Genomic DNA, 23,977 nt, shown 5'->3' with positions numbered 1-23,977 from the left:
TGGCCTCTGAAGGCCTCTCCAGCTCTGACTCTACCATAATATATTTACTGCCTGACAAAAAAAGTGTGTTGAGAGGTTGCCTTACAGGTGCTATGGAAAAAGGAGTTGGATAAATTCATACTGAATGAATAGCAGACTCATAATCACACAAAAAAGCAAGCCAAGTATAGCATCAAACATTATTCAAAAATCTGCACAGGATCCTAAACATATCTAATCCCAATCACTCTCAGGATTTAAGATAACCATGTTAGAAGCCTGGGAATTTTTTCCCCAGACAACATTCTATAAAGAATAACAAAACACAGATTTGTTTTTAAAGGCATTTATTGAGAACTTAAAATCTGCACATGTACAAAAAAACATCTGAACTTTTTAGAAAAAGCCTACATAATGTTTCATTGATTTTATTCTATCCATTAATATTCTACCATACGGAAAGAGTTTTACAAAAAATATATATCATTCCAGTCTGTCTGCAGTTAAGTAAGTTAAAATATCCCTGTTACATTGAGGTATTAAACTGCAAACATTGGTACTGTCAAAAAAAACTGAAAATCCATTCACAAAAACAAAAACAAACAAAAAACCCCCCTAAAACTAGGTTATCTTTCTTGGTTCATATACAGTAACTGAAAAAAAAATTCATTTGGAAAAGTGTCTTAAAAAAGAAAAACTTTCTCACTTATATAATTCTCCATTTCAAAATGGAAATGCATTTAAAATAATGATAAAGTAAATTAATCTTACCAAAATGCACCCTAGCAAAGAAGAGTTTCAAGGTTTGCAGTGCCACACTAATGACGTTTGGCTACAGTGTTCCATTTTCAAAGGAAGAAATATAATCTGGTTGGCAATTTCAACATTTCAGTGCTAAAAAGAACCTAGTCTTTTAGAAAGGACCAAAGGCACTTAAGAATGACTCTAGTATGTTCCACAATGGCATTCTGGATCAGAGACAGCATCTGGCTGAACAACCAGTTCCCTCAGTAAAAGAAGCGTCCAGCTGAGGTAGCATTCTGTACTGCCCCGAGCACTTAGCTAAATGCAGGCCGAGAGCTTTTTTATACTTATTTTAAACATAAAAGTAAACTGGTAGACAATGGCCTTGAAAAAGAGCTTAACCCATTTTAAGCAATTTTTTTTCCCTTTAAACAACTTCTCGATAAACCATCTAAACAGGTCCAAAAACACCAGGAACCATCTTAGAGAATTTGAACATCAAAATATTGCCAAAGAGCTGAGCATACTTCTACCTTTGAGGCCAAATCCACAGACTTTACGAAGATTGTTCTAGCAACCAAACCACATTCTACATGAGAGGGAACTTTTGAGAACTCAATGTCAGGTTCATTAGCAGCCTTTACCAAAAGTAGGAAAATTTATGCTGATAAACTGCATGTTTTAGAAAAAACTAGATGCAGTATCCAACATTTTTTAAAAGCCACAACACATATAAAATAAATCACTCAAAGTTTATAGACTTTTAAAAAAAGGGTGGGGAAGACAAATCTTTTCAGGGAAAAGGTGAAGCTATGTGTTTAAATTAAGCCTACTGGAAACCCACTGCCAAGTTTTATCATCAGAGTAAGAAAGAAGTGCTTGACAGACAGAATCACCGCCCGTTGCCATAGCCTGGGAAGAGCTGACTGAGGATGGTTTGCAGTGGCTGATTCACTTGCATAGTGTAAGATTTTCCCAGATCATACCGACAAGCTGGGCAGCTGTACACCTCGGCTCGGAAGGATCGGTCCAAACAATCCTGCAATCAGAGTTTGGGAGGGTTTTAAAACAAGCTGTGAACAGCAACCAAATGTAAAACCCTGACAGCCCATGCTGCGCCATCATCCTGCTTCAGTTCTATTCACTCTTTTCTTGAGCTGGCAGCATCCTGTGCAGAGAACTCACATCCCCATCACTAAAAGTTAAGTCCCTTGCCACCTCCGACCACCTATATCAACTCTTTATCAATAAGGATGGAAAAACACCCAAGCTACAATGGATTTTGTTAGGACCATCCAGACTGCTGGCTTTCACTTCAATTTCCAAAGGCTGGATTCCTAAGGGGAGCATTTTTACAAGTCAAGATCTAATCTGAAAGATACTGGTAATAAATTTGTTATATGAGATCATAGGATCATAGATGTAGGTGACTAGAAGAGCTGGAAAGGACAACAGGGAACAATCCCTTCGTTTTACTAGAACAGAAAAGGCCAAGGCCATTAAAAATGCTCATATCAAATTCCTTTATAATTGAAATAGCATTTTCATCCAATCAGGTTAGGTTTGGGAAGCTTTGGGGATTGCTATTTAAACTCTCAATATTTACATAAATATGTTAACTTGGACCTAAATATGGGAAATGTTGTTTTAAGAAAAAATGTTTAGGCATTTACATAGAAATCAAGAGGTAGAAGGGATCTTAGATGTCCTCTACACCAATGTCCTATTTTTACAAATTAAGAAAATGAGGTCCAAGAGGGTTAAGTAACTTTCCCAAGGTCATATAGGCAGCAAATAGTAGGGTCAGGATTCAAACAAGTAATTAATAGATTTGCAGATAAAATAGTCACCATATATGTAGCAGCTAGGTGGTACAGTGGATAAAGCATTGGCCCTGGTGTCAGGAGGACCTGACATATATCAGGAGAATCAGGATATGATATCAGGAGTTCAAAACTCATCTCAGACACTTATTAGCTGTGCGACCCTGGGCAAGTCACTTAACCCCAATTGCCTTAAACATCTGGGGCCATCTCCAGTCATCCTGATGTATATCTTGCTCTGGAGGAGAAAGTGAGGTTGGTGACCTTTCACAGCCCTTCCTTACTTAAATCCAATTCATTGAAAATCATGACATCACCTTGAAGTCATGGTCCTCTTTGAGAATGAAGGACAAACAACAAATACACACACACACACGGGTGTGTATATATATGAAATTCATATACTCATACATATGAATATTCATATATACAAAAAAGTGCCTTTTTTCTTTATTTAAGTTTAGTTTTTAACCCACTAATCACTGGTCAATAATATCAATATTTAGAATATAGTGACTGCTTCTCCTTGAAAGAGCTACAAGACTATTCTTCCATCTTTCTTATAAAAATTGGCCAGTATTTTCTCTCTCTCTCTCTTTTTTTTTGCAGGGCAATGAGGGTTAAGTGACTTGCCCAGGGTCACACAGCTAGTAAGTGTCAAGTGTCTGAGGTCGGATTTGAACTCAGGTCCTCCTGAATTCAGGGCCATCTATGATCCTATGATCTCATATAACAAATTTATTACCAGTATCTTTCAGATTAGATCTTGACTTGTAAAAATGCTCCCCTTAGGAATCCAGCCTTTGGAAATTGAAGTGAAAGCCAGCAGTCTGGATGGTCCTAACTAAATCCATTGTAGCTTGGGTGTTTTTCCATCCTTACTGATAAAGAGTTGATATAGGTGGTCAGAGGCAGCAGCTTTATCCACTGTGCCACCTAGCTGCCCCTTGGAATATTTTTTTTTGCAGGGCAATGAGGGTTAAGTGACTTGCCCAGGGTCACATAGCTAGTAAGTGTCAAGTGTATGAGGCCAAATTTGAACACAGGTCCTCCTGAATCCAGGGCTGGTGCTTTATCCACTGAGCCACCTAGCTGCCCCAGTATTTTCTCTTTTAATCATATTTAACTATAGCTAACACATAGTTCACAGAAACAAGTGCCTATAAGCTCTTTTCTTCATTCCATGGACATCTCTTAACGATTTTAACAAGGTCTTGGTGTCCTCTGCCTAGAAGGGACTCTGCAAAATTTCTTGGTAACAAGAACATGAGTGGAAGATATAGAGAATCAGGAGAGAGAGAAATAAAATTGATGTTCCTCTTCTGCACTGTTAAAACGAACACCAGATGATTAGCTAGAATGACAAATGGATATGTAGTCAAGGTAAGGAATATGAGGAAGAGGTAAAGTTTGCAGAGTTCATGGGAGAGGGGTAGAGTTTCTACCACTCTGATGTTTGATATATGTTCCATAAAGCTGCCCAGGCTCAGGACCACACAAACTCAACTAAAGAAACACTAATTAAAGTGTTCATTGTGTGTAGAGAAGTGTGCTAGGTGCTGAGGGAAATACTAGGGGATTGAGAAAGAAAGTTACTGCTCTCAGAGTGAGTGTTCCAACACATAAACACACATGCATGCACACACACAAATTAGAAGCTAAAATACAGTAAGGACATAAGATAAGCACAAATAAGGTGCTATGAGAAGTTCAAGAAAGGAAAGATCGTTTACCACTGAAATAGATCAGAGAAGGTTTAAAAGATGAAGTGGTATTCGAGCTGAATTTCTGACAGACAGGTAGGATTTCAATAGTGTTGGAGAGAACATTCTGTATTCCCGACACAGAAACTGGAAAAAACTGTGTGTATATGAAAGGACAGCATATAACAAAGTATGGCTAAAATATGAGTATTAAAAGTGAGTAACAAAATCTCAGAAATGGACATTAGATATTATCTTATCACTCTGTTTTACAAAGAAGGGGCAAGAGATTTCAGTCCCTTTATCCAGGTCACATGGCTAGCCAGTGGAAGAATCAGGACCAGAATACATATCACCAACAGAGCAGTGCTTTCTATGATGGCACACTGCCAACTACCTGAACAAATATTAATACGTGACACTGAAGAATACCACATACAAATCTGGTGTCTTGGCCTACACAAGGCTAGTAAGGTCAAGACTACAAATGCTCAAATCAAGACAAGAGAACAAATAATGCCAAGAGACACTGTGAATCCACAGGGACCTTTGTCAAATCTGTTTCTAGGTCATTCAGCATTATCTCCCTCAAAGATATAACATGCATCTCAAACAGCATGGGACTGACCAATATTACTTACCTTGCAAACATTATGCTGACACACAGTGGTAATTGGCCGAAACACTACCTCTTGACAGCAAATACACAGGAATGTTTCTTCCACTTTATTCAGGAATTTCTATAATTAAGAAAAAGACCATGTGAAGCCAGCAACAAGACTCTGACCCTATATACAAAACACAATCCTCAAGAGTATGACTAGATAATACATCTAAGGTCCCTTCCAGTTCTGAATCCTAGGTTAAAGTAGTGTTCCTTAGCGCCCAGGGAAAAGGCTTTGTGAGTCAAGGACAAACCAGCAATTCACCTTTCTCTAAGACATTAAAGGCTTGCAAAGTGTTTCCCTCACAACAGCACTATGAGGTCGTAGTACAAGAATCATGATTCTCATTTTGCACAATGAGAAACAGAGGCTTGGAGAAGGACAATGATTTGCCCAGGGTCATAAAGCTAGTAAGTGACAAAGCAAAGACTCAAGCTCAAGTCTCACTCCAAGACCAGTGCTTTTACCATGACGTCAGACTGCTTCAGCAAGTATAAAACCAGAAAACTTATTACTAGTTACCACACACATGCTCCAAGTCCCACAGAAGCTTAGCCCCACAATAATTAGTTATCCTGACACTTTCTCTGTAATGATTTCATAAGAACCTTATGAAATAATCTTAGGTGGTTAGAAAAAAATGCAAAGAATAAATAATTGTGCAATTAACACTGAAATATCCAAGCTTAGAATCCCAGAAAAATCAAGTCATTTGCAGAATTTCACAAATCAGTGCTTTGCATATATTCCTAACTCAGGTAAAAACTTCTAGACTGGATTATATCCAAAGACCAGAACAGAACTAAACCCTAGCTATAAAGGACCCTCTACTAAGACATTACCTGATCCAAAAATAAAAACATCCCAGCTACCACCTTACTTTTTGGAAAAATATACCATTCTACAATAGATAAGTTATCAAAGGCAATAAACAGGCAGTTAAAAAAAAAACTAAATGCAAACTATCATCAACCACATGGATCTTCCAATAGTATAAGAGAAATGTACATTAAAAACAACTCAAGGTTTCAACTAAAATCCATTAGATTGAAAAAAATTATAAGAGAAAAAATGGTAAAGATTGGAGATAGGACTATGGGAAGGAAGATAAACGTATTAATGCACTTTAAGTGGAGTTGTAAATTGTTTCAACTGTCCTGGACAAAATTTGGAACTATACTAGAAAAGTCAAACTACAGTATCCTTTGACCAATCTTACCCAAGGAGGTCAAGGAGAGAAGGAAAGGTCCCATATATGCAAAACTTTTATGGTAGCTAAGAACTGGAAACAAAGTGACAGTTGAGGCCCACTGAACAGCTGATGAAATTGTGGTATGTTAATGTCCATTAGGTGGCAGAGTGCAGAGGTGTCAATTGTGCACTGACAATGGCAATGCTACCCAGTAATTGCTAAAGAGTTAACAAAATAAGTAAAAATAGAACACAGGCAATGTTAATATATGATTTTCTAAATCAATATGCAGCTCACAAGGATCCTTATGTACAGTTTAGTGGCCCCTTTTCTACTGTTTGGCACCACTGGCACAATGAATAGAGTGCCAGACTTGATTGACCATATACTTATATATGTTACTCTTAGCAAGTCATTTAAGAGCTCTCTGCCTCTGTTTTCTACGCTATAAAACGGCAATATCCACATCTACTTCCCAGGCTTGTTGTGAGGATAAAGTAAGACGACATGTACATAAAACACTACGCAAACCTTAGCGCACTGTATAAATGCTATTATAAAATACTATTGCACCAGAAGAACTGACAAATGAAATAGTCTGAGAAACTAACAAAGACTTGTATGAACTGATAAAAAGCAAAGAAAGCAGAACCAAGAAATTAATTTACACAATGGCCACAATAATGTAATGGAAAGATACAATGAAAGACATCAAAACTCTGATCAATACAGTAATCAACTTAATATGCCTGGGTGATGGTGGAACACATTACCCTTTTTGGTAGAGAGGAAGAAGGCCCCAGCTGTGGAGAAAGGCACACACTGTCAGCCATGGTTTATGTGGTAAGTGTTTTGCTTTACTATGCTTAATTGTTACAAGGAAGAATTCTATTTGTAGAATAGTGCAGAGTCACTGAGGAGTGATGGACACTAAAAAATATCAAAAGTCATCTAGCTTTCTCAGAAGAGCCACTGAAATTTCATTATCCTAGTCTGATGCTACATAAAATAGCCTTTTTGGATCAATAAAATTCCTAAAAATTCCTAATAGCAGAATTAAATAGAGACCATCAGATACACTCAGCTCTGAAATAATACACTTGTACATACTACACAGTCACTGTGACTGCATCTCAAAGGAAAGGTTTTCATGTTCAATTTGTTTTGCCCATTAATAACTACTTAAAAATTTCTCAAGAACACATCAAAATAAATTACTTATTCAATGCTTCAAAAAGATCTGTAGTTTCATAGGTACTGAAGACTCTGCTAAAAATCACAATTTCTCCCATCCCCAATAGACTGTCTTTATGAAAAATGAAGAATGGAAGGAGGGACAGAGGAAGGGCTGGAGGGATTAGGCACCCCCTGGTTGGCAACCTTCTGCACCTGGCTCCTGTTCTCAGATGACAAAAACAGTGGCCAGACTCCAAAGCCAAGCCTCATCTCTGTGCTGGGGAGTGCAGCTTATGTGCCTCTGGCACAGGGTTTTAAGACCTAGGCTCTAACACCTCACCTCAATAAGGCACCAAAACAGAACTTTAGTGGATATGCCTAAATGACTTATTTACCAGGAACTCATTGATCACAAATCAGTTCCTAGCATATCTACCCAGTTGATTCAGGCCCTTCAACAAATACCATTACTCAAAGAGGAAGATTGAAAATAAAATCTCCACGCCTACCGGTCCATCCTTTAGTGCACCTAATACTTCATTCCACAGTTTTTCATTGGATTCATCATTCTTGATGAGAGTCTTCTGCTGGGAGGTGAGTTTGTATGGTTCCACTTTAGTCTTCTTGGACACTGTACTAGGAGAGGCCAGAAAGGCCTCCCTGCCCCCTAAAAGAAAGAACACCTGGTCAGCCCAAGGGAATTCACTGCCTTGAAGGAAAGCTGCAGAAGGAGCTCCGCTGCTCAAATACCAACCTGCAGACTTCCTTTTCCTCTTCCCCTTTCCTTTCCTTGGAGATGTCAATTCTTCATCATCACTCTTACTATTTTCTTTTTCCTTCTCTTTGTTAGCAACTGCTTCCAAATATCCTTCAGGATACTGAAAGGGGCAAACAGTCAAGTGAAGAAACCCACAACGAAACAAGTTCACCAGATACACAAACTTTTTATCACTCCCAGTTTTCAAGATCTCCGCAATCTCAAGCTCATCTCTTACTACTTGCCAACATAAATGCTCTCCTGCAGTTAGTACTGCCTCATACCTGGCCCCTAACCATTCCAGACACATCCAGGCCTCCAGGTTTTTTCTTCCGCTAATCATCTCTCCTCAAATAGCCTCTCTTGCTGATTAGCAAGATTCTGGCTCCATTCTGACCTCCTCCAGGAATATGTTCTCCAACCACTCCAGGACACATTCATTTCCCTAAGTCTTCTAACTCCTAAGATAATTCCCAGTCAATATTATTCACTCTGCTATGAAATCATATGTTATCTGTATTCTTACTTAACTTTTTAATTGAAGGATGGATGAGTGTCTTCTTTTTCTTTGATAACACCTAGAGAAATGCTATCTACAAAATAGGCATTCAAGAAATATTTGCTGAAATGAATCACTTAAATGTTTCACCAAAACATGTACACCATCCTTTGATAAGTATGAAATATGTATCTTGCCAGAAAAGCGAAAAAGGTCTACAGCCATACCACCCTGAACTCGCCCAATCTCATCTGATCTCGGAAGCTAAGCAGGGTCAGGCCTGGTTAGTACTTAGGGGGCAGCTAGGTGGCGCAGTGGATAGAGCATTGGCCCTGGATTCATGAGGACCAGAGTTCAAATGTGACCTCAGACACTTGATACTTATTAGCTGTGTGACCCTGGGCAAGTCACCCCGCCAAAAACCAAAAAAAAACAAAAACAGAAAAGCAAAAAAGATTTCTGTGTGTATTTTGGGGGGGGGGGGGATAAGTGAATTCTAAAGTCTCAACTCTTTCAGTTTCATCATTGTGTGAAAACATAGGGAAGAAAATAAAGTCTTGATCAAAAATCTTCCACTAGGTCTTAAATATTTTTACTTCCAGTAAGTCTTTTTGATTTGGTTTTTATATTCAGTTTTTTATAACCTAAAATTCCCTATTGTACCAAAATTATGCTTAAAAGACAACTCTTTATGATCCCAAGGGTGTAGGGTCAATTTACACTCCTGAGACTAATTATGACTCTTTAAATAGTCCCATCCCAATTCATTCACTATAAACTGACTTGCCACAAGAGAGGGAGCTCTTTGATTAGCATCAGAGAAGAACCAAGATGATCAAATAGCTTTCCAGTGTGCTGGACCTAGAATCAGGAAGACCTAAATTCAAACCCCGATTCAAACATCACCTAGCTATGTGATCCTGGACAAGTTATTTCAGCTCTCACCCTGATTCCTCATCTGTCAAATAGGGATACTAACAGCATGTACCTCCCAAGGTGGTTCTGAGAACCAAATGAGGTAATATATTAGCAAATTTTTTAAAATTTGCATCTAAGCCAGGTGAGATTTGGAATCTCAGAAGAGTCAGAATGTTAGACTATTTTCACCCTATAAAAGATAAGAAATGGCTCCAGTACTCCTCACCACTCCATGGCAAATTAGTTTCTAAACTACCTATCTGTGTTTGGTGTGTGTTAGTTTTTGATGGTGTTTGAGGAAATAAAAAATTCCAAATTAGCATATGCCTGAACACATCAATTAATCTCAAAAATAATCCCCCCCCAAAAAAAGGGGATTGATTGCTGATCTGGCTCTACATTTCCCAATTCAAATTTCCCAGTGACAGAAGCATAGGAAATACAACTACCAATGGTGCCCAAAAGCAGTTGATGTTTTATACTCCTACAATCAGAAAAGGGGGAATATACAATCATCTAACAACAAGAAAAGGACAGCCCCTCAAGTCTAAGAGCCTACAGCAATCCCAAAAGGAAAAAAAAAATCTAATGGCTGATTATTAGAGTTGACATTTATATAACATTTTAAGGTTTGCGATGATTTGATCCGCATAACCCATGGAAGTTTATAGCTGAAGAAAAGAAGGTTTAGGGAAGTTGTTAAATTATCTGCCAAGATAATGAGCCACCACACAGCTTTTGGAACCAAAGGCTAGCTGCCTTCAAGTCCTATCTATCCTACCCTATCAACAGTGAGTAGGGTTCATTTAACCATATTCAATATGAATGAAGATATAAGCCAAATACAATCATGTATCTTATCATGAGACAATATAAAATTGTAGAAAGGACAATAAATTTGCAGTTGGGCAACTTGGGTTCAAATCCCAACCCATATGCTTATTGTGTGACTATGCAAAGTCACAACTTACAACTAAGCCCATTTCCTCAGCTACAAAGCAATGGGGCTAATACTTGAATGACCTTTTTTATGGAGTCATGAGCAAAAGGATCTTGTAAACCTTTTAAAGTGTTACAGTAACAGTATACTATCAGAAAAACCTGGAAAGACCTACATGAACTGAAGCAGAGTGAAATGTACTATATACAAAATAACAGCAATAGTATAAGATGATCTGCTGGGGAAGCACAAGGTTATTTTCAGCAAGGCAATGATCCAATATAACCCTGAAGGACTTATGAAAATTGCAGTCCATCTACAGAGAAAGAACTGAGAGTATCTGAAAACAGATGGAAACACATTTTTAAAAATTTTTTTGACAATTCCTTAATCTGAAGTTTTGTTTTTTGACTGTTTTCTCTCACAACATAGCTAATGTGGGAATGTTTTCCATGACTACTCATGTATAACTTATTTTGAATTGCTTGAGTTCTTGTGGGTGGAGGGTGGGAAGGGAGGAAGAGAAGTTGGAACACAAAGTTTTAAAAAATTGATGTCAAAATTTGTTTTTACATATATTTTGGAAAATAAAATTCTATTCAAGTAAAAAAAAAAAAAGGCGTTACAGTAACAGCAGGAACTATTAGTACCACTGTTTCCCTAATTCCAATTTTGTGAACTGCACTGAAGGCAGGACTTGAACCCCAAGCCCTCCTGTAAATAAACAGGAGGCATCCCACCTCTTCTCCTTTGGACAACAATTATTTCAAAAGTAGCAACTGGTAGAGTAGTGCTAGTTCATTTTACACACCAGTCTCAGAGTAAATCTGAACAATTCACAGTTTTGCTCATAAAATGGAAAACTATTCCTACTACAGCATTTCCCAATATAGTTCAAAAGCTTTCACAAACTCTGTCACCCACCAACTAATATCTTAAACCCAGCCTTCAAGGTCTTATCCAATTCCAGCATAAATCTATCTTATGGCCGTATCTCACAGAATGACCCTCCTCATGCATTCCTATCAGTATTTTTGCCCATGCTGTTCTTAAATCTAGCTTCCTCCATTCATAACCTCTGTATACTGTAATCTCATTTGTCCTTCAAGGCCCAATTAGAGGGTCATGGTTTCCCACTGCATCCAGGCCCATCTCCATTTGTCCTGATAATATATCTTGCCACTGGACCCAGAAGGCTCCAGAGGAAAAAGTGAGGCTGTTGTCTTTGCAAAGCCCTCCCTCACTTTAGCCCAATTCACTGGAAGTCATGACATGTCACAGTCCTCTTCGAGAACGAAGGACAAACAACAACAACAAGACCACTTCCTCTAGGAAGCTGTCAGTGATCTCCTCAATGAAAGTCTTCTAGCCTTACTCAGATTTCTTATAACACTTTATGTAGACCTCTCCTTTATATTTATCACTCCAACTTAGTATCCACCTGTTTCCCCATTTTATCTCTTCCATTAGATTGAAAACTTCTTGTGAGAAGACTTTATCTCTAGCACCTAGAAGAGTGTAGGCACTTTACAAATGCTTACCAAAGCAGAACCAGGAAAATATCATACACCAATTCAACAATATAAATGGAAAAAACAACAAACATGAAACTGGACTAATGATAATGTTCAAAGAGGAGAAAAAAAATGTAGCTCTTTCTCATCTTTACAGAGGTAAATAACTATGGATATGGAACACTGTGCATGGTACCAGACTTGGTTGATATGTTTTGCCCAACTGTTTTTCTCCACCTTTTCTATTTTTAGTCTTTGTTACACAAATAATGGTTCCCTAGGGAGGGGAGGAAGGCTATATTTGGAAATAAAGGTGATGTAAAAACAAAAAATGCCAATTAAAATTTGAAAGTATAAAATAAATGTTTACCACCCTGAATATAACTCCCCATAAGACATTAGCAAATCTGTCCTATATATAAAAGGCACATAAATTTGATTTATATTCAAAGGGCTGGCCTGCAAGAACTCCGCAGACACTGTTCCATAGTCTTGGATAATTGGCTTTCAGGATATAATTAGCAATTCCTAGCCCATCCTCCACAGAAATATCTGCCAATACAAGATAATCCAACACAGGCCTTGTCCTGACCTTACCTGCATTGTTAAGCCAAGTTTCTTTATTCTGTCTTTCCCTTCCCTTGTCCATGGGCCAGGTTCATCATCATCCCTCCTGAGGAGGTAACGCCACACAAGGAAACCAGATTTCCCTTTTTCGGGCCAATACTTCACAACCTGGGAAGGGATGCAAATTAAGTATAAATGACATATAATATGGAAAGAAAAAAAAACTCATCCAGTCAGCACAAGAAAAAAAAATTATTTTTAACACTAAAGAGGGAAAAACTCACACCAGAAATTACCTTGTATATTCCATCATATCGATTCCCTTCAGCTGGGGCATATTTGCTGTGCTTCCCTCCCTTCACGTTTCTCACCACCCTGACTGGCTTCCCAGCTCGCCAGTCCTTGGCTTCAGCTCCACCTCGGTCATTGATAGGAGCACTGCAGTTCAAAGCCAGAGCTCTAAGAGATCACAGGATATAAACATGAGAAAACAGTAGGCTAGGAAACACATAGACATGCAAAAAATACAGCTACCATGTGTGGAAGGTTAGGAAGGCAAGATGAGGAATGAAGAGGAACCTCACTGACTCAATTACTTCATACGTTGAAAACTCAAGTCTCTACCTCTTAAAAAAAGGATTGGAAGGGGCAACTAGGTGGCGCAGTGGATAAAGCACCGGCCCTGGATTCAAGAGGACCTGAGTTCAAATCCGACCTCAGACACTTGACTCTTACTAGCTGTGTGACCCTGGGCAAGTCACTTAACCCCCATTGCCCCACAAAAACAAACAAAAAAAAAAAAAGAAAGAAAGAAATGATAAGCGGGATGGTTTCAGGAAAACCTAGGAAGATTTATATTAACTTATACAAAGTGAAATGAGCAGAACAAGAACACCATACACATTAATAGCAACATTGTATGATGACCAAATGTGAATGACTTGGCCATTCTCAGCAATACTATGATCTAAGACAATTCCAAAGGACTTATGATGAAAAATGCTATCCACCTCCAAAGAAAGAACTGATGGAATCTGAATGCAAATTGAAGTACACTTTTTAAAAACTTCCCTTATTTTCCTTGGGTGTTTGGTGGGTTTTTTTTTTGGGGGGGGGGTGCAGGGGGAGAAGCTCTGCATTTTCTTTTACACCATGACTAATGTGGAAATATGTTTTGCATGACTGCACGTGTATAACCTACCAAACTGCTTGGCTTCTCATCAATGAGGGAAGAGGGGAGGGAGAGAATTTGGAACTCCAAATTTTTAAAAAAAGAATGCTAAGAGGAGGGAGGGAAGGGAACAACTAGGTGGCGCAGTGGATAGAGCACCGGCCCTGGATTCAGGAGAACCCGAGTTCAAATCTAGCCTCAGACACATAATACTTACTAGCTGTGTGACCCTGGGCAAGTCACTTAACCCCAATTGCCTCACTTAAAAAAAAAACCTCATAGATCACAAAGATCTCACATATCATTAACATTCTGTTTGAGAAAAGAATAAGAAAGCTCTGAACATGGCAAGCACCAAATAAATCACACAAAAAGAAATTTATTAAAAAAAAAAAAGAGGGAGGAAGAAAAATTTAGAAAACAGAATTAGCTCAAAGACCTTAACCTCATCAGAGTGGGCTCAAGGAGGGAATAACATACACACCCAATTGGGAGGAGTCATCTATTTAACCCTATAGGAAAGTAAGAGGGGAAAAGGATAAGGAGGGAAGAATAAATAAAGGGAGGGTAGAGCAGGGGAGGGGGCAGTCAGCAGCAAAACACTTTTGAGGAGGAATAGGGTAAAAGATAGAAAATAGAGTAAATATCATTGGAAGGGAGTAAGATGGAAGGAAATCGTTTTGATGATTGACTACAAAGGCAAAACGTATGGTACCTACTCTGCTGAGCTATTGTGAAGAAAATTCTTTGTCAATATTTAAGGTACTATACAAAAGTTATGATGAACAGGATACTATCAGAAAAACCTGGAAAGACCCACATGAACTGAAGCAGAGAGAAATGTACTGTATACAAAATAACAGCAATAGTGTAAGATGATCTTCTGGGAAGCACAAGGTTATTTTCAGCAGGGCAATGATCCAATATAACTCTGAAGGACTTATGAAAATGGCAATCCATCTACAGAGAAAGAACTGATGGTATCTGAAAACAGACTGAAACACTTTTTTTTGGACAATTCCTTAATCTGAAGTTTTGTTTTTATCTGTTTTTTCTCACAACCTAGCTAATGTAGAGATGTTTTCCATGACTACTCATGTATAACTTATTTTGAATTGCTTTAGTTCTTGGAGTGGGGTGTGATGAAATAATGGGATTTAGCAGATACTCAAAGACCCACCTGGAGATTAATCTATACTGATTGAATCAAGTGAGAGTGATTGACTGCTGATTAAGCCCTACTTCAAGTTAACTGGATTGTAATCACACCTGGCTGGCCCTTAAGAAGGTATTGTTCTCAGAAACTATTCTGTGAACTCAACTTGAGAACACCTTCAAAGCCAATGGATTTGGGTGACGCCAACCAATCACCTTGAAGCAGTGTGTAAGGACCGCCTCTGTTCCAGATCTATAAAAAGCTTCCACAATCAGCTTGCTAGGGAGTTCCTGATTAAAGCAGGCTCATGGAGGAGGACTTGAGGAAGAACCCAACCAGGCTGGAACTCTAGGCTAGGTAGGACTTCTTTTTCTTAACTTTCTGAACTCCTTGTAAATATCTGTATGCTTTAATAAATGTTTAATGCCCAAAGACTGGTAACTGAAGCTTTTTTAATTTAAGGCGACCACAATTTAGATTTTAAACATCACAGGGGGGTGGGAAGAGAGGGAGGAAGAGAAGTTGGAACACAAAGTTTTAAAAAATTGATGTCAAAATAAAAAAGAATGCTAAAAATTGTTTTTACATGTAATTAAAATATGTATATTTTTTAAATTAGGAAAATAAATCAATTTTACCTTTCTTCCAAGTTCAACAGTAAATCATACTTGTTTGACACTATTAATCAAGTAAACATTTCCCCCTAAACTAAGTCCAGTTAGAAATATAATAGAAACTAGAAAAGAAATCTATAAAATCATGAACCTGTTCATGTTGGTAAGTTTTTGATCACAGGACTGCTCTGCGGTCCGTTTGTTGCCAGAAAGATCTCTGCCCCCACTGCCCGTATAGGTGAAAGAGTTGCCATGGTCCTGAAGTAGAGAAGCACACAGAGCAAGGATTTGATTAAATCTATTGAGGAGTTGAGCAGGGAACAAGATAAGATTCCACCTGGGAGAGTCTGTTGCAGACGAGCACAATTGCAAAACTTCACTTACTACATCATCTTCATAGCCCCCTGCTAGGACCAGAGAGTAGGCGCCGTCGTTGCTTCTGCCATGTATACCTGCCACATGGGGCCTATGGACACCAGACTCACTCACCTAAGAAAGGCACAACAAATCATATGTCTTAACATGACTCTCAGAAACCAGACCATATTCCACAAAGTGAAATGGTCAAAACTTTCAAAAACCCCAAGTCTCAAGGTTAATGTCTAGATTTTAACTTATACTGGCTAACACACACACACACATACATACACACATACACATACAAATATATATACATACACACACATATATATTCATTTTAGTTGGTAGCAACTTTAAATTTTAAGATTATAATCTTTTGTGCCCTCGAGTCACCTAAATAAACTAATATTTAAATCATGAATGCTCTACACAACACTCTCAACAGCAATCATCAACCCTCTATTTAAAGACTTCCAGGGATGGAACAGAGGAGACACTCAAACTTAACATGATCACATATGGAACTGGTGGTCATACTTGTGAACTACTTGTACAAATCATGGCAAAGTAAAAAGCACACTGGACTAAAGGTCTGAGACACGTGAGTTCAAATCCTCTCTATCACTATGCAGCCTTGAGCAAGTCACTTGACCTCTATTCATTTCCTCATCTATAAAACAGCAGGGTTGACTGAGATGATCTTTCAGAACTATTCCAGCTCTAACATTCTAACATTTAAATATAACTTGTTTCAAAAACAACCAGTAGCTTAAACACAGTCTTAACTCTTGTTTTTGTTTTCATTTTTGCTGTGGGGGGGATGCTCCTCCCCAAAATTATTTCTTTTGACACAAGACCAGACCCCAAACCAAGCCTATTCCAAATCACCACATCTGAACACATCCAATCGAGCCTGAAGCCCAATGACCGTCAGAGTAACCCTACCCCTTCCCCACTGAAATATCACCACAGACAGATTCACATTGCTTGCCATGTTATACCTGCACTCTGAACTTCCACATGGTGCCAACAGGAATCCCAGGGATTGGTCCATAGTGATTAGAGGGCACAATAGTGCACTCTCTTGTTCGACCCACACATGCCATACCCTATATTAAGAAAATTTGAGGGGAAAAAAGTCAATAAGAAAACCTTCATGTACCATTAAAATTTCAAAATGAAATAAAGAGCCCTCACTCACAGCCGAACGTCAGACCCACCGGGGTCTGGTGCCAGGACAGCCACCTGCTGCTAGGGACCCATCTCACCAAGCTTCTACCCCATGCCCAGGAACTTGGACTGGAGGTGCCCCAGGGCCCCCAAGGGCAGCCCTTTTCTTCTGCTATTTAATTTCCAGACTGGTGATGGGGCCCAGGCAACCCCCAGCTCATCCTCTTTCCTCCCCTCATCCATAGGGTACCCCCCCCCCCGTTCCACCTCTCTTCTCCCCACCCCTCCCCCTGCCCCATGGAGCCTGGGACAGCCCACCTATAACCCTATGCCAAATGGGGCCTTGGCACCCCACTTCACCCCTGCCTTAGGGCTCTCCTCTCCCAACACAGCTAGGTTCCCTCTGGGCTTGTGTCCCTAAGGAACCAGGAAGGAACCTGTCAGAGCTGAAGCCAGGCCTTGGAGACGAGTGCTAAATGACAGAGCCAGTGATGCTGATGTGCCCATCTTACTGATATGGGATGGATTTTGGGGTCAAATTTAGTCCCAAAAGAATTACAAGACTCAGTGACTCAGTTTCCCAAGTTTTATTGCAATACTGTGGATGACCACAGGGAGAGAACCAGAATAGTGGAAAGGTATCTCTCGAATAGTGAAAGGAAAGACAGTTATATTTACAGTATGGATAAATTGATGATCAGTCTCATTATAATAATCTCCACCTTGGGGAGGTACAGGGAGGGCTTATCCTAATTTGGAGTTCCTGGGGTCCTAAGCCAACCTCCAAGGCAGTACGTTTTTCTGTGGAGGGGTGTTTTTGGGGTTTACAGGTCATAAGGTGAATCTGGGGTCAAATTTGGCCTTTTCTGCGCATGTCTCTGTTTCCCACGACTAATTTCAAAATATCTTCATTTTTCTTTAATTTTTCTATAGGCTGTCATTTCCTTTATTGTTATAGTCTTAGGCCTTCATGGTTTCTTTCCCTCTGTTCTGTGATGGGCACTGATTTCTGTGGGTATGAGAACCTAGCTAGCATCCTGACTTGTAAGTTATCCATTAACCAGGGTCTGACTCCCTTTTAGAGCTAATATCTGAATTAAAGTTTGGGTGTTAGGTTTTTCTGTTAACCCTTTTTTCACCTCCTACATCACTACTGCCTCCCTTCCCCTCTCATCCAGCCCTGAAACACCACCCCATGTGCTCCCAGGTGCAGTGGCTCCTTAGTGGGGTCTCCAGCCCCGTCAGGTCTCGGAGACAATTAAACTGCTTAGCTCTCAAAAAAAAAAAATTAAATAAAGAGTTATTTCCCATACCTTGCCCCAGTCTCTTTGAGATGATGATGTAGCAGATGCCATCTTTGCTTTCTTTTTGCTCTCTTTTAACTTCTCCCCTGCCAAGACCACTTCACTGGCATCATTACGACATTCAGGGCAATACCTACAATTATACACCCATAAAATTATCCACTGCACATAGCAGAGTAATATTTTAAATGAGTAAAAGATTATGACACTTCTTAAATTGTCACAGTACATTTATCCTAGAAAAAACCTACCGCCTTCAACCTACCTCACTTATTTTCAAAAGGATATATTTTTTTAAAGTCTTGTCATCTCTATGTCCACAGCATTTCTACTCTCTGGAACACCCCAGCCACCACCCTAGTTTAGGTCCTGATCACCTCTCATGTGAGTACTGTAACAGCCACCTAAATAGTCTCCCTGCCTCAATCCCCTCCTCCCTCCCTTTTCTCTATCCTCTCCAGAGAGACCAAGATATTTTCTTTTTTTTTTTTTTGGGCGGGGCAATGGGGGTTAAGTGACTTGCCCAGGGTCACACAGCTAGTAAGTGTCAAGTGTCTGAGGTCGTTTTGAACTCAGGTACTCCTGAATCCAGAGCCAGTGCTTTATCCACTGCGCCACCTAGCGGCCCCCAAGATATTTTCTTAAAGCAGAGGCCTGACCACGTCACTCCCCTACTCAATAGAACTGTAATGGCTCCATTATTAGCTCCTGGACAAAATACAAACTCCGCCATTAGAAATGTAAAGCCCTTTGCAATTTTCTCTAACCGGCCTCTTTTCAGCTGATTTTGCATCACTCCCTTTCACATACTCCCCAGTTGAGCCAAAAGGGCTTTCTTCACACCTGAAGCTGCCTCTCTCCTGGCCTTTGCCCAGGCTGTCCCCCAAGCTTGGAATGCTCAGGAGTGCTGCCGCATACTTAAATATGCGGCATGCAGTATCCCTTGTAGAGTGGAAGCTTCTTAAGGCCATTTCATCTTTATCTTTGCATCCCTATCATCCAGCAGAGAGCTGTTTAAAGAAATGCTTATTGACTGACTGAAAACATCCTCTTCATCCTGCCCCGGAAGTCTGGAAGCAACAGCTATGTTGTAACAAAGAGAGCACTGGCTGTAGTCAGGAGGCCTGAAGACAATTCCCAAGGCTACTACATCCTACTGTATGACCTTGGGGAACCCACTTCTGCATGCTGGGCCTCAGCTTCTTGCCCTATAAAGGGATGCAAAGACCTAGACTTCCTACATCAAAGCTTTGTTTCAAGAAAAGTATTTTATGAACCTTCAAACACTATAAAATGCAAGTGATTTTCAACAGTCAACAGAGGCTTCAGATTCCCCAACCCTGTGTCCCTACCACAGAGCCCACACTTCACCTGAGGAAACAATCTCCCAACTTGTTCTATTTCTTTGCTGTCTTTCCACTGAAGATTCTCCACCTATAGGGGAAGCTAGGTGGCAGAGTGGATAGAGCACCAGCCCTGGAGTCAGGAGTTCCTGAGTTCAAATCCAGCTTCAGACACTTAACACTTACTAGCTGTGTGACCCTGGGCAAGTCACTTAACCCTAACTGCCCCACTTAAAAAAAAAAAAAAGATTCTCCACCTATAATCCATATGCCCCTCCCTGCCTGCCTCCCTCCCTCTCTCCAAAACCCCAAGTCTCACCACATGACCCCGTCTGGCTCCATTCACTTCCCCAAAGTCCCTCAACACTTCTAAATCAATTCAGGCTATCTGCCACACGCAGGCACCAAAGGTGTGTGCAGGCTTTGTGGTAAAATAATGGAATTTGGCAGACTGATTGGAATGGGCCACACCTGGCCTATCCTGAGTGCCTAAGCTGCTGATATCAGCAGAAGAAATCACTCTCTGATAGAGTTTGAAGGGCCTCCCCTTTTGGGGGAGGGAGAATAAACCCTCGCTGAGGGGAGCTCACTCCCTTCCAGTCAATGAGCTGCTGGAGCAGATGAGAGGTTTTTTCCTGGAAGTTTGTCCCGTGGGCCCTGGCTGCATAGCTCTTATTGAAGCTATGGACCCCAGGTGGTGAGTTAATACACTAGCCTGGCTCTTTGAAATTAGCTGAGCTGGAAGTGAGTTTGGGCATTATATAGGCTTTTGTTAGAATTAGGGGGATTATCCATTTTTCTTCTCCCTATTCCCTTGTCTTTGATTTTATTAATTTCACCTTCACTGTGTATTTTATTCCCATTAATAAAACCTGGTTCGTTTGTGGAAAAGAGGCTGTTAAACTCCTTTCTTTTTGACCTGGGAGGAAGTTTTGGACCTAGAGGTCCCTCATCATTTTCTGAACACCAATATTATGGCAAGCCACCCAATTAATTCTCTACATATTAAATTAGGCCCCCATGGCTTCCCAGTACCTTCTTTGCCCTGTTCCTCCAAGCTCCTGGCCCATCAGAGCTCCACAAGCAGATGCCAGGTATTTCATGTGCCTTTTCCCAGCTTCCCCACTCCAGCCCCAACCCATCAAGTCTAGTACTGTGAGTACACAGACACCTAAATTGTTCTTCAATGCCCCCAAACCAAGACCAATGAAGAAGGTCTTTATACTTTGTGCTTTCAGTCTCTTACAACCCTTCCCCAAGAAAACCACCAACAGGGTGCCCTGATGCACGGAGACTCACCAGTCTTCATCATCTGGAATGCGGCTGAGTGGGGGGCTGAGGCAGTAGATGTGGAAGGCCATGTCACACTCATCACACATGAGCTGCTTGTCCGGGTCTTGCTTTCCTCCGCACACATAGCAGGCACACATTCTGCAGGTCTTATTGGGGTTATCTTTACAGTGTTTGCAAATGGGACCACTCTGTCCTAAATGCCGAAGGTCACGAAGCAGAGGCAGACACCAACACAAAAGTATCATGTCAGTTTACCAAAGCTAAAGCCAATCTTCTATGGCCAGAGAATGAGCACAACACCAAAGACACCCCATGAGAAGGAAAGTCCTGAAGGGTTACGAGTACTCACTTTTCAAAGGGTTTTCAAAACCAACTGGGCTCACACTGCCAGGCTCCTCAATTTTGTAAACTTCATCCACAAAAGTTATTCGACAGTCATTCAGAGAATCCCCAGCATCCCTAGAACAAATTCATATGTAAAATACAGTTTTTGCTGTGACAATCACTCACTCCTTCAATATCCTGAAATCAGTTTTTAACTAGTTCACATAAGTACATATGCACTAAATACCTACTGCAAAACTGAGAGTATCCCATTTCACAAAAGCAGGAAGTGGGAACAAAGGATCAAAACTGTGAGCTGACTGCCTAAGCTCACACAGGATGAAGAGACAAAGGTAAAGTGCATGAAGCTGCCCTAAAGTGCTAAGACATGGACCCTGGCTCAAGTTAGAACTGAGTCCTCTTCCTCCTTTTTTTTTGGTGGAGCAATGAGGGTTAAAGTGACTTGCCCAGGGTCACAAAGCTAGTGTCAAGTGTCTAAGGCTGGATTTGAACTCAGGTCCTCCTGAATCCAAGGTTGGTGCTTTATCCACTGCGCCACCGAGCTGCCCCTAGAGCTGAGTCCCCTAACACTAACCCTTGTGTTCTTCCTAGTCACTCAATCCAGAACTATTTCCTAAGCAGCACTGGTGACAGGGATGGCCAGGGCCAGGGCCTGGGCCTTTGTGAGATTTCATTAAAGAGGGAGCTCCTGACAAGGAATAGCCTCTATGAATGCAGGAATTCGTGGCCTTAGAGAGCTGCCTAGGGATGTCCAGTCACATGGCCAGTCTGTGCCAGAAGCACTGAGAATACCCACCTTCCTAGAAAAGAAACAACCTTTGACCTCAAGAAGTTTATATTCTATCAGGGGAGACAATGTGCACAAATAAGAATATCCAAAATATATACCCCCCAAAACTGAGTGAAGGAGTATGTGTGAATGAGAGAGGCAAATTTAGGGAGGGGGGAGTTTGTAGAGGGGGAGAAAACTAACAAAGATGATCCCAAAACATGAGCATCTCTTCTCTTCCCAATCCAGAGTGCCAGTGATTTTCCAGAGTTGTTCAAATAGCCAAGAGCCAATTATTTCCTCCCTCATCTTCTCTTCTCTGGGCCAAAGCTTCAGACTTAAAAATTAACAGACTCACTGGGTCAGCAGCCCCAGACCCCTTCCCACTTTTCTTATACTCAGGGGAGGCAGAATTTTAAAAGTTATTAGTAGGGGAAGCTAGGTGGTGCAGTGGATAGAGCACTGGCCCTGGAGTCAGGAGGACCTGAGTTCAAATCCAGCCTCAGACACTTGACACTTGCTAGCTATGTGACCCTGGGCAAGTCACTTAACCCCAATTGCCTCACCAAAAACAAAACAAAACCATGGTCTAGTTTAAAAAAACCAAAACTATTAGTAAGCCCCACACGTGCATGGGCTAATTCAACAATTAAACAAACATTCAATTAGCACCTACTGGCCAGGTGGCACAGTAGAGAGCTCCAGGCCTAGAGTCAGGGAGACTTGAGATCAAATCTGGCCTTAGACACTTACTTGCTATGTGACCCCACGCAATTCCTAAACTGTTCTCTGCTTCAATTTGCTCATCTCCAAAATCCAGATATCACCTAGCTCACAGGACAGTTGTGAAAACCAACTGAGATAATATCTATAAAGCACCTAGTATATAGTAGGTGCCACATAAATGTTTATTCTCTTCCTTTCCTCTAGTATGGGTAATGAACCATGCTAAGGAATACGAAGTTTATATAAAGCAAGGTTCTTGCTTTATTGCGCTTATAGTATGTTTGGAAGAAAAACCAATTGATCAGTGCAGTAGAGACGTGATATAAAGTGAGGGGGAAAGTAGAGTAGGGCAGGGAATGGGGAAAGGCATATTAGAGGAGGCATCTGGGCTGGACTTTAAAGGGAGGGCACAGCTGAGCAGGGAGAATTTTCCAGGCGCAAGAATCAGTACCTGATGGAGCCTTCAAGGAAAGGGAGAACCAAATAGTACAGAAGGTGTAGGGCAACTAGTCCCTGGAGCTGACCAGCATAGGATCCCCACGATACATAAAGACATGATGAAGGTATTAATAAGGAGGGAGAGAGGACACTGCAGTGTCCTCATGGTGCATGGGCAAGGGACGACAGTAACAAAGGACTTCTCAGTATAGCGTTAAAAGGATTAGGAGCATACAATGAAGGCTGGAGAAGTGTACATGGTCACACTAAACATTACTTAACTTGACACTGCTACTAAATCCCTAGCACATAAGGGCATGTGAATTAGAACTGGCAGGGACCCCAGAAACCTTACATCTTTGTTGTGAGAGGGGAACTGCTGGAGGTCAAACAGGTAGTAAGAACAAGAGTTGGATCTGGATCCCAGGTCCTCTAACTCCAAACCTCAGGCTCTTCTCACCACCGCAGATATTTTTACATGGGGCTCAAAAACTTTTGCAGTGTTGTCATTATCTTTTAAGATTGCCAAGAACTACCTTGAAATTAGGTAATATAATAATTTAAAATTTTAATAAAAGTTATCAAATACAAACCATTTAAAAATCAATCTTCCTTTTACCTAATTCACACATCACTCACCATGTAACCATAAAATCTTAAAACTAAGAGAGGCTTTATTCATCAATTAGTTCAAAGTTTTACAAATAAGGAGACTGAGGCTGGAGAAAGGAAATGTCTTGTCCAAAGTAACACAACTAGCTCACACCAGAATCAGAAGCAGAACACAGGTCCTGGCTCTGCTATGGGTCTC

At 40.5% G+C, this 23,977-nt stretch overlaps 1 protein-coding gene across 4 annotated transcripts in view; it reads right to left on the bottom strand.

Annotated features, from left to right (window-relative positions):
* Positions 1-327: 327 nt before the first annotated feature.
* The window catches only part of UHRF1 (ubiquitin like with PHD and ring finger domains 1), a 46,395-nt gene continuing 22,745 nt past the window's right edge, over positions 328-23,977 (bottom strand). For all 4 annotated transcript variants that reach the window (XM_043974826.1, XM_043974817.1, XM_043974835.1 and 1 more), the window contains exons 6-17: positions 21,238-21,347; positions 20,895-21,081; positions 18,262-18,385; positions 16,780-16,887; positions 15,803-15,907; positions 15,570-15,676; positions 12,774-12,936; positions 12,508-12,645; positions 8,037-8,160; positions 7,792-7,949; positions 4,891-4,989; positions 328-1,762 (exon numbers count right to left, since the gene is read on the bottom strand). In XM_043974826.1, coding sequence (XP_043830761.1) covers positions 1,616-1,762; positions 4,891-4,989; positions 7,792-7,949; positions 8,037-8,160; positions 12,508-12,645; positions 12,774-12,936; positions 15,570-15,676; positions 15,803-15,907; positions 16,780-16,887; positions 18,262-18,385; positions 20,895-21,081; positions 21,238-21,347 — 1,570 coding nt within the window. In that variant the 3' untranslated portion in view covers positions 328-1,615. The remainder of the gene's footprint in view (positions 1,763-4,890; positions 4,990-7,791; positions 7,950-8,036; positions 8,161-12,507; positions 12,646-12,773; positions 12,937-15,569; positions 15,677-15,802; positions 15,908-16,779; positions 16,888-18,261; positions 18,386-20,894; positions 21,082-21,237; positions 21,348-23,977) is intronic.

This window comes from Dromiciops gliroides, chromosome 1 (genome assembly GCF_019393635.1).
Source record: "Dromiciops gliroides isolate mDroGli1 chromosome 1, mDroGli1.pri, whole genome shotgun sequence".
In the NCBI taxonomy this organism is placed as follows: Eukaryota; Metazoa; Chordata; class Mammalia; order Microbiotheria; family Microbiotheriidae; genus Dromiciops; species Dromiciops gliroides.
This window is presented reverse-complemented; position numbering and strand designations above follow the sequence as displayed.